We start from the raw sequence: 10329 nt of genomic DNA on the forward strand, positions 1-10329 counted from the left end.
CACCCACATCCCACATGGAGCCCCAGCCAGGCCGAGTGAGGACAGCCCCCCGGGGCCTGCCACTCAAGACTGCTGGTACACCCAGGCCTTGGGGGGGCCAGCAGTGCGGCTCACAGATACCCACTGAGGGGTGGGGGAGGGGGCAGCTGCTAGACCACTGAGTCTGCCCCTCTGCACGCAGGCCAGCCTGAAAGGTGCAGGGGACAGCCAAGCCTGGGGCTGCTGCTGCCTCTCTACCCTGGGGACCTCAAGCCACTCGTGCACTCTTTCTGGGGCCAGAGTTCCCTTAATATAAGGAGGAGATGGCGCTGGTGGAGCCACAGCATACAGTTGTATAGTTGTGCACTGTGCAAATGCACCTGGCGGAGGGGACAGGCACTGAGAGGCAGCCCAGGTTCTGCCTTGCCGGCCCCGGTGTTAGGCTACAGCTTCTGGAGGAAGGAAGGCGTTTACTTCCCAAGAGAAGTTCCCTCTTGAGGAGCGGTGGGCGGAGCGGGGGGTGGGGGACACTCGCTTTAATTCTCACAAAAGGGCTGCCCTGAGGCACCAGGTTTTTCAACCAGCCTCCACTCCTTCCTGTGTCACTGTCCAGGTGTCCATCCAGTTGCAGACCTCTCTCCATCCGTCTCTGGGGAGAGATCTCTATGACTGCCTTCCCCTCGGTCCTCCCTTCTCTTTTAAACCATCCAGTGTGGGACTCAGAAGGACCCTGGAAGTGCTGCTCAGATTCCCCTGCCCTATTTTATAAACATATTCTTCCTAGACCCGTCTCTGTCCCCCCTCTGCCTCCCCCTACTCTGTCCCACCTGCTCCCTCCTGGGGCTTCCTCCCCCCCCCCCCCAACACTGACTGAGCCCTCAGCACAGGCTGTAGGAGACCCCTTGACCGAAGAGGAAACTGTGTCTGGGTCCATAGCATCACAGTGAGTCCAACACGACCTCCCTGACTCCAGAGTTGGCCCTGCCGCCCAGCACGCCCCCCTCCCCGCCGCCGCCCCGGCCACCCAACTGCAACACTCTGGCCGCGCCCTCCCCAATCCTTCCCCAGCTCCCCTGGCAGGGACTAGACGTGCTGACCCGCTTCAAGGCTCTTTATTTCATTAGGAAAGTAGCCAGGGGAGTCCCAGCAGGGGAAGGGATGGGAATCCGCTCCTGTCCAGCTGGGTTGGCAAACCTGTGGGGAGCGGAGATGCCCCCTGAGGGGCTGCAGGGTGGCTCTGGGCACTCCTCCACCCTGAGAGGTCCCCAGTCTCCCACCCCCCCCCCACTCTGGGACAGGGTCTCCATCAGGGCTTGCTTGTCCCAGGGCAGGGGAAGTGGGGCCAGCCCCGCAGGGGAGCCCCTTACCCAGACTCAGGCTCAGCTGGATGTGGCAAAGTGGCTGCTGGGAGGCACAGCTCGGTAGAAGGGGTCCTCCGCGATCAGGGTTCTGCAGGGGAGGGGGGAGCGGGGCCGGGTGGGACCTTCTGCTCTGCCTGCCCCTCCCCTGGGGCAGCCTTCAGCCCGGTTGGCCAAGCCACAAACGCTCTTTTGCCCGCCAACTCTGGGCCACTGTCTTACAAATGTAATTTGGGGGAAACTGACCTGAGCCGAAAGGAGTCAGAGTGAGGCTGAACCACAGTCCATTCAGCTTTGTCCCCACCCCCCACGCAGCCAGGCAGGGAGCAGGTGCTGGCCTCCGGGATGGGGATGGGAACAGGGAGGGTGGAGGGCAGCCCCCACAGAGGGAGGGGTCGCTGGGGAGAGGGGGGTAGCAGGAAAAGCAGTGAACAAACCTGAGAGAGGAAAGGGGCCTCTCAGACAGACAGACGGATGGAGGGAGGGAGTGAGGGAGGGCAGAAGCTGGGGAAAGGCCTGGATTCGGCAAAGGGCAAAGCGGGGGAGAGAGGGCCAGCTACCTTCCCACGTGGGGGTGCAGGCACCGTAGGCTCTCCGTGGGGGTGGGGGTGGCCTCCATGCGGGTGACCGGCTGGTTGAGGGCGTAGCCTCCAGGCTTCTGGGGCTGGATGCCACCTCGGGTCCAGCCTTCTCGGTCCAGACCCTTAGGGATGTTCTCAAAGTACCTGCAGCACAGGGAGGGGGTTCTTGGCTATAAGTCGGCCTCTGCCCACCTCTGCGGCCTCTCTGCCCTTCCGGGATGGGAATCTTGAATCCAGCAGGGCAGACTGCCTCCGATCCCTCCAGCTTCTTTACCTTTGCCCACGCTGTGCCCTCTGCCGGGCACTCCCTGAGCCCCTGCCCGCATGGGGGACGCTGGCTCTGCCGTGAGCTGGATGGCCCTCCTTTGTGCAGCCCCCCATGCCGAGCCAGCACTTGGGAACGTAAAGGACCCTTTAAGTGCACCTCCCTCCCCGGCCTGTGAACACCTCAGGGGTGGGGAGTGGAGACCCCCTCCTTCGTTTCTCTCCAGGGGATCCACTTGGTTTCCGTTTTGCTACTATTCACTGAGAACTGGGCCAGGCTCTGAAAGTGCCCGGAGTATGATGTGGGCCCCGCCCTGGGGCTTACAAAGTAGGGGTGCAGACAGGTAAGTGGGAAAATCAGTGGTTACCACCCCTGGGGAAGGGCAGCATGCCTGACAACGGGCAGGAGCTCAGGAAAGCCGAGGGGGGGTGTGGGAGAAGGACCCCACAGAGCTGGCTGGGGCAGAGGTTCTGCCAGAGCAGCTACAGGACGAGGGCATTTGCAGGGACACTGTTGTCCCCCAAAACCCAGAGTGAGTCTCAGCCCCTCCCCCTCGCCCTCCGTGGGACCTGGAACAGATCACGGCTCTGCCATGTGGCTCCGGCGTCACTTCCCCCCTCTGAGCTTCAAAGTCCACATCCCAAAGAGGGGAGTTAGCCCGAGGATGGGAGGCATCTTGGGAGACCAAGGAATTGGGGGGCAGTGTGGACACAGGCGGACACACAGAGGGCAGATGTTGTGCTAGGAGGCTTTTGTCCAGAGAATTACACCTCCTTGATCCCACCCCTGTAATGCCCTCCCCATCCAGTCCTGGCCCCAGGAGCCCTTCCCAACGGCTCTAGGGCCACTTCCTCCTAGAAGCCCTCCCTGATGCTTAGCACAGAGCTTACTTTCTGGGGAGCACAGAGCCCGCCTGCCATGGACTGGATGTAGGATCTTAGCAGATGGGATATTGTCCCACCCGGGCCCCCTTGAGCCCCCTTGTTCTCCCCCCGCCCACCAGCCTGGGCATCGATGGCCTGCATTGCATCAGAGAGAAGTGCAGAGGAAGGCATCCCAGAGGCTGCTACAGCTCCCTTTGCCTGAGCAAGGAGGTACCGGGGATTCTTAGTATGGTCCCTGGGGACAGCCCTTAACTAACGACCGATGGGTGTGGAGGTATCAGCCCCCTAGCTCTCTCCCCGCTTGGCTGGGATGATCCCGGGTTGTGTGTTTGCACCGTTTTCTGGAGTCTTCCCGCGGGATATCTGGCTGATACCACACTCGCTCGGGGCTGCCTTCCTCTCCCCATACCACTTTCCCACTCCCCCACGCTCCCCAGTAAGAGGCTGGCACTCAAATCCTTGGCTCCAGGGCTGCTTCTGGGGGAACCCACATTGATTCAGTGTTGGTCTACCTCACAGATTTGTGAGCTCGTGACTTGTCTCAGTGTCTGTCTACAAACCGCACGTCAGCGTCACGGCCGTTGATTTGCACGGGGAAGGGGGGCTTACCCTTGGTTGTAGGTGGTCAGGTACTGATTATCCATGTCTGGGTCATAGGGGTTCCGGATGTAGCTGGGGTTGTTAAGGCTGAACCCTGTGGGCTCCTGCACAAGAGGTATAGAGGGGACGTGTCAGGCCGGGACGGGGTGGAGATTCGGGAGTGGGGCTGGGCACCCCGGCCTCACCTTGTTTCCCACAGTCTCCCTGCCAAGCAGGGCAACGTTGGTCTGTTGCACCCGCTGGGGGGGCTGGAATTGCCCGTGGCTCACGCTGCTAGGCCGTGGGCCGGGTGGGGGCACCTGCAGAGGACAGAGACACAAGAAAGGTGGCCGGGTGGCCAGGGCGAGGCAGCAAGGATAGAGGGAGCGTAGGCAGATGTGGCCCTGGGGCCTCGCCCTTCCCCCTCCAGACAAACCAAATTCCTGGTTTGAAAGACACCCCTCGGGATGCCTGGGTGGCTCAGTCAGTTGAACGTCCGACTCTTGGTTTCGGGTCACGAGCCATGAGTTCGAGCCTTGCGTCGGGCTCTGCACTGGTAGTGCAGAGCGTGCTTGGGATTCTCTCTCTCTCTGTCTCTGCTTCTCCCCTGCTCATGCTCTCCCTCTCTCCCCCTCTCTGTTCCTCTCTCTCTCTCTCTCTCTCTCTCTTTCAAAATAAACAAAAACAAAAACAAAGACACGCCTCACTTTCCAGCTTCCTAGGCCTTTACTCCTCCACCAGGACGTCCAAAACATCCCGATTCTTCCCATTCTTTAGTGCCCAAATGCCACTGCGCCCAAGAGACCTCCCTGTCTCCTCCCGTAGAGTGCTCCTGCTCTGAGGGAGCACCACCCCACCCCCCGCAGAAGGCCACTCACTCTGGGGTTCAGCAACCTCTCATTCACTCGGCTGTAGCCTGTTTCCCGCTCGGAGCCTCTGGCCAGCACAGGCAGGAACTCATCCCCCTGTGGCAGGAATGCAGCCACTGGCACCACGGCGTGCCTGCTCCCCCCACACCCTTCCAGGTAGTGTCCTAATGGCCCCACAGATGGACCCCAGGCTGTGGGTCAGACAGCCCTCACCCCCACCAGCTCAGCTTACACGAATGTGGGTCATGGGGAGAAAGTCGGACCTGGTGACGTTCCGGCCAGGGTGGAGGACCTGGAAAGAGGCCCCCAGAGGAACATAAGCAGCGGCCCCTTGTCCTGCGTGCAGGGGAGGGCTCACAATTGGGTATCACTGGAGCAACTGAGGAAAGGGAAGAGTTTGGGGAGAACAATGCTGAACGGGAATCAGCAGGCCAGGGCTCTGGTCTGAACTCTTGTCCAAACATTGGCTCTCTGCCCCTTCTCCTCTTTGGACCTCAGTCTCCTCATCCATAAAATGGGGCCGTGGGGGGGCTGGACCAAAGCGGTGGTTTTTACCCACACTCGTTCATCTTGTGTTTGAACAAAGGGTTCCACAGCTCACACTTTTATTTTTTTTAATTTTTTTAAATTTTTTTTAACGTTTATTTATTTTTGAGACAGAGAGAGACAGAGCATGAACAGGGGAGGAGCAGAGAGAGAGGGAGACACAGAATCGGAAGCAGGCTCCAGGCTCTGGGCCATCAGCCCAGAGCCCGACACGGGGCTCGAACTCACGGACCGTGAGATCGTGACCTGAGCTGAAGTCGGACGCTTAACCGACTGAGCCACCCAGGTGCCCCAACTCACACTTTTAAAGAAGCTAGAAGTCACCCTGAGGTCCTAGTGGGCAGCAGCCTGACTTACCGGGTCCCCAGAGACAGTCTGGGAGGGTGGCTGGAAGCCAATGGGGTTCTTGGTAGACTCTTCAGTGAAGCCAGTCTCCTCCTTGGAGCCAATTGATATCTTCTGCAAGAGATCTGCAAAAGACATCCCCCCTGTGCTGTCCCCAGCCCCACTCCAGCCACCTGGCCCTGCCCACATGGCCTCCAGAGGCTCAGTGTCCCAGCCAGTGGGCACAGAGCTGGCTCCAAGGGTCTGGAGGCCCAAGCTACAGGATCGTGGGCATCTGGAAGACTTCAGAGTCCAAGATAGACAGCGAGAGGGGAGAGGAGAAGAGGAGAAGGAAGGGCAGGGCTGATGGGCCAGGAGGCGGCTATGGTCAGGTTCAACAGCCCTCCTAAGCGAGTGAGGTGTCCTTGGGGGATTGGCACTAAGGCACGTCTCCCCCTAGCTGCCTGTGTGTCCTTTTTTCTCCCGCTGGTGCCTTCTTTGTCCTGTGCCAGCTCATCCGGGTCCCCTGGCGTCTCTCCTAGGGCTCAGGTGTAGGGTAATATAGTGGGAGAGAGGCGTGAGCTCAGACGTGTGCCTACCTGGCTGGTTTGAAGTCTCCTTGAGATACTTGGAATTGTACTCAGAAGTCATGAAGCGCGGGCCCTGGAACACAGAAGGTGAGCCGGGGGGGGATGTAAGAGAGAACAGGGCCCACGAGGCGGCTGGTGGCAGTGGTGGCTCTTCAGTTATCTGTGCTCTGAGTAGACCTGTGTGGCCTGTTCTGAGCAGGGAGGGCCAGCACAGCGCTCCTGACCCAAATCTGTCTCTGATGGGGCATCCGAGCCCCATAAATTCCACCATGAGAACATGGTTCCCCTGTGGCAGTGCCAACTGTGACATCCCACACTGGACTCCCAGGAATGAACAGGGGGCCCAGAGCCCTGGGACCCAGACTAGGAGGGGGCCCAAAGCAAGGAGAGAGGCTGAGGGAAGAAAAATGTGTGCTTACTTCACAATTAACCGCCCAAGGCTGAACAGGTCTGCATGGGAGAGGGGAGGGAAGGGGCCCCTGGGGTTAAATCCCAAGACACGAGTAAGGAAGCCTGGGAGGACCGCTCTGATGCAGTCTGGGAAATAACAAATGACCTTGGCTCTCCCCACTGTTTCTAGGTATGCTGAGTCCACCTTTATTTAGCTGGCTTTCAGGGTGAGTCAGAGCAGGTACATGTCTCCGGGAGGGGAAGCGGGTGGGTCTGGCCCCTCTGCCCAGGGCACAGCCCTTACTGGGGGCTGCCCACTCACATGCCAGGAGTTCTCCCACTCCAGCGAGCCCTTGCCCTGCTGCTGGTGGAGCAGGGGCATGTCCCTGGGTTCCAACCCTATGATGGCCTGCGGCCCATAGTCCTGGGTGTCGAAATGGACCTTCCTGACCTGGGAAGGAGAAGCGGCCAGTCACTCTCCAGGTGAGGCGATGGCAGTCACTTCTCGACTCTGATTCTGCCCTTGACCCCTATGGAGCATCTGTAGCCCGAGGGGCCCCTTTATAATGAAGTTGGGTCACGTCCCTCCTTTGCTCAGAGCCCTGCAATCTTCCCACTGCACTGGGAGTAGAATCCCATGGCCTGACAGCCACCTGCGAGGACCTCGGCTCCTCACTTGGCTGCAGCCATCTGCCTCCCTGCTGTTCTTTGTCACATCACACACTCGCACCGCAGGGCCTTTGCACGTGCTGTCTGCGCTGCCTGGAACTCTCTCTCTCTCACAGCGCTGCATTTAGAGGCACACTAACCTCCCTTGACTCTTTGACTCACGTCCCCATAGCAAGCTCTTTTCCGACCCTCCTGCTTTGCCGTTGCAACCCCTTCACTTCTGCTGCACCCCCTGCCTTTTTTCCCCCCCAGCACTTGCACCTTCATATATAGAAGAGACGTTCAGAACAATCTGGTTGAATGAATGAAGGTGGTAAAGGTGATTCGACTCCCAGCCCCCATGTGGCTCCCCTGTGCCCAGTCATCTCAGCCTTGACCAACCCTTGGTGGTGCAGTTCGCCCTGTCGGAGGGATCCTCACCCTTTCTTCCCTTCGGCTCTTCCTCTACCCCAGCCTTGGGCTCCCCCTCTCCCCCCCACCGGGGGTTGCCCCTAGCCCAGCACTGACCTCTTTAGTGGGGGTCGCCTCGCTGGGCTTCTCCCGAGAATAGCCAGAGCTGGTCTGGTGTATGTTCCAGGGCAGCGGGTATGTGCCATCAGGCACCTCCAGGGGGCGGTAACTCTGACTGGTCACTGACTGGAAATTGGGGCGGACTTGTTCCCTGAGGGTGGGGCAGGAGCGGGAGCGATTACCACCAGGGCCACGTGGAGGCTGCTGTGCTTATCTCTAGAAGCTTCCCACTCCCCTCGAACCTCCCGCAGGAGTCCACCTGCCTTTGGGCCCCAGGCCGGGCGCTGCGCCCCGAGTGCCCCAGGGTCCCAGACCTAGGCCGGGCAAGGGTCAGGGCGTCTGCGCACGGAGCTTACAGTGGGTCTGATGAGCTTCGATGGCCCTGAGAGCTAAGGCTCAGCGGAGCAGGGGGTGAGAAGGGATTGTACGGACCGTGCCCCATGGCCGGGTTGTCCAGGGCATCGAGATTGGCCTGGTATGAGACCACAGAACGGTAATTTGATTTGTAGCCTATGCCTTCGTGACTGCCCATGCGGGGCCTGAACTCCTCCTGACCTGTCAGAGGGGGAGCGAGAAGACAGGACCAAGGGTCAGCGGAGTGGAAAAGCAGTGAGCAGGGCCTCCCAGCAACAACCCCCCTCCACACACACACACACACACACACACACACACAGGGGCCCAGGCCCCTTGGGATGGAGAAGGCATAGAGCCAGGGGCTGGAACAAGTGTGACAGGAGCCATGAAAGCTTGGCCCTTCGAGACCGTGGCAGCAGGAAATAGAAACGACGAGGTGGGGACAAGGTCAGTGTGGCAGAATCACAGGATGGAATGGGGGGGGGGGGACGGGGACAGCAGGGCAAAGCCAGCCCAACAGTACAGGTGTGGACACAGTCCTTGGGAGGCTCACGGTCCTTGGGAGGTTCCTTGGGGGACCTCGGCGTGCTGGAGTCGCTCCGAGTGGTGACAGGCCGGACAGGCTGCTCCTCTCCCAGTGGGAGGGCCTCCTCCCATCCTGCCTCGGGTCCGGGAAGTGGGGGTGGGGGGGCCTCTGCCCAAAGGGGTCCTCACCATAGGCTGTGCAGTAGGTGGTGGCGTAGAATTTCAGGGGATCCGTGCAGCCTCCTGAACTCATCTTTACGTAAGGGGACACAACCCCCAAGGGGAGTTTCCCCATCATGATGCTGTGGGGCAGGGCCCCGAGGGGGGGGCACCTAGGAAGGACACACAAGGAGCCCCATCAGGTCAGCAGCCCAAAGGCCCCGAGCCTGGCTCAGGCCCGGACTGCGGAGACCATGGAGGTGAAGCTCGAACCCCACCCAGCCAGTGCCTTCCCCTTCGGCCTGTCCCTCTCCACCGACACCCGCACCCCAAAGAAAAGAGTCCTCATTGTCAACCCTTCACTCGTATGCACTCGTTTCGCCTTCCCCACACCTTGTTGTCATCTCCCCAGGGTATAGCCGGGAAACCGAGCTTCCAGAAGATGAAGAATTCGCTCATAATAGGTGGCCGACTGCCAGCTCCTGATCTCAATCCCCTCATGGCCTCCTCTGCGGACTGAATGGACAGACACCCTCCCACCTGGGGATTCCTGGCCCCCCGGGCTCCAGAGCTCACTCCCAGCCCCGGGCTCGTCTCTCCCCCAGCTCCTGGGCCTTGCTGGAGGAAGTTAGTTGGCTCAGCCCTCCTGGGGCCCAACCACAGCTGGCCCCACCCTCACCTGCCCTCTGCTGTGGCTCTGAGGTCTGGCGAGAGAGGCTTTGGGAGGCAGGAGCTGCTCCAGAGAAGCCCAGGCCCTCTGGGAGGTGGCCAGGCCAGGAGAAACAGTGTGTTGCCTAGCAACCGGTGCCTAGCAACAGCGTCCCCACGCCTCGGAAGCCCTTCTAGAGCCCCGGGCCCACTGAGAGGCTGACCTGGCCAGGATGGGGGGTGGGGGGCGCTGCCCAGGCAAGGTCCTGCCTCCTTTGGTCCCCACCCCCCACCCCCGGCTTCCCTGGGCAGAGCTGGGCAGAGTTGCTGTCTGAGTGACAAGAAATTAAAGATAATCTCAAACAACCACTCACGCTTATTGGGTATGCACTCCTCGGCAGATGCTTTACATCCTTTATCTCCAGTGCTCTGAGTGGCTCTTCAAGGTAGCTATTATTATCCCTCTTTTCACGTGGGGAATATGAGGCCGAGACAGCAGTGCCTGGACTGGCCAGAGATCTCGGGAACCCAAGAATTGAGACTCGAACGTGGGCGGGTCCAGATCCCACCCGTAAGCCTCTCGGTGAATTACTTGAGCCAGATCGGTGCCAAGCTCTTTTACACACGTCACCTCAGACAATCCCCCCCAAACCACCCTGTGAACTGGGCACCACGATCACAGGGCCAATAGGCCACAGCCCCTGAGAGTGGAGCTCAAACCGGACGTGTCACCTTTAGTGAGGTGCCCATCCTCTTAATGTATTCAGCTCCCGGAAGACAGTTGATGCTCAATTTTTCAAAGCTGCTATTCTCAGCCTATTTTTAAAGGTTTATTTTTTGAGAGACACAGAGAAAGAGAGAGAATGAGCGGAGGAGAGGGAGGGAGACACAGAATCCAAAGCGGGCTCCAGGCTCTGAGCCATCAGCACAGAGCCCAACGCGGGGCTCGAAATCACAAACTGTGAGATCATGACCTGAGCTGAAGTTGGACGCTTAACCGACTGAGCCACCCAGGCGCCCCTCAGCCTATTTTGCAGACGGGAAAGGTGAGGCCCAGGGACATTGCCCAGGCCTCAGAGTTGGCGAAGGATTAAGACGG

At 59.9% G+C, this 10329-nt stretch overlaps 1 protein-coding gene across 3 annotated transcripts; it reads right to left on the bottom strand.

Moving 5' to 3' along the window:
• Positions 1–1075: 1075 nt before the first annotated feature.
• Positions 1076–9374, bottom strand: SAXO4 (stabilizer of axonemal microtubules 4). 3 transcript variants are annotated; one of them, XM_060606887.3, is made up of 14 exons: positions 9262–9372; positions 8613–8755; positions 7901–8099; positions 7542–7695; positions 6688–6816; positions 5985–6048; positions 5419–5531; positions 4748–4807; positions 4525–4611; positions 3853–3966; positions 3677–3771; positions 1898–2062; positions 1347–1428; positions 1076–1173 (listed from the first exon to the last, which is right to left on the bottom strand). In XM_060606887.3, the coding sequence occupies exons 2-13, from the start codon at positions 8719–8721 to the stop codon at positions 1359–1361; spliced, it is 1359 nt and encodes a 452-aa protein (XP_060462870.2). In that variant the 5' UTR covers positions 8722–8755; positions 9262–9372; the 3' UTR covers positions 1076–1173; positions 1347–1358. The 3 variants fall into 3 exon arrangements, with proteins under 3 accessions (XP_060462870.2, XP_060462871.2, XP_060462872.2); XM_060606888.3 differs by having other exon boundaries at positions 1076–1203; XM_060606889.3 differs by lacking the exon at positions 4525–4611 and having other exon boundaries at positions 9262–9374.
• Between the last annotated feature and the right edge of the window lie 955 nt (positions 9375–10329).

The sequence above is a fragment of the Panthera onca genome, chromosome D1 (assembly GCF_046562875.1).
Source record: "Panthera onca isolate mPanOnc1 chromosome D1, mPanOnc1 haplotype 2, whole genome shotgun sequence".
Lineage (NCBI taxonomy): Eukaryota > Metazoa > Chordata > Mammalia > Carnivora > Felidae > Panthera > Panthera onca.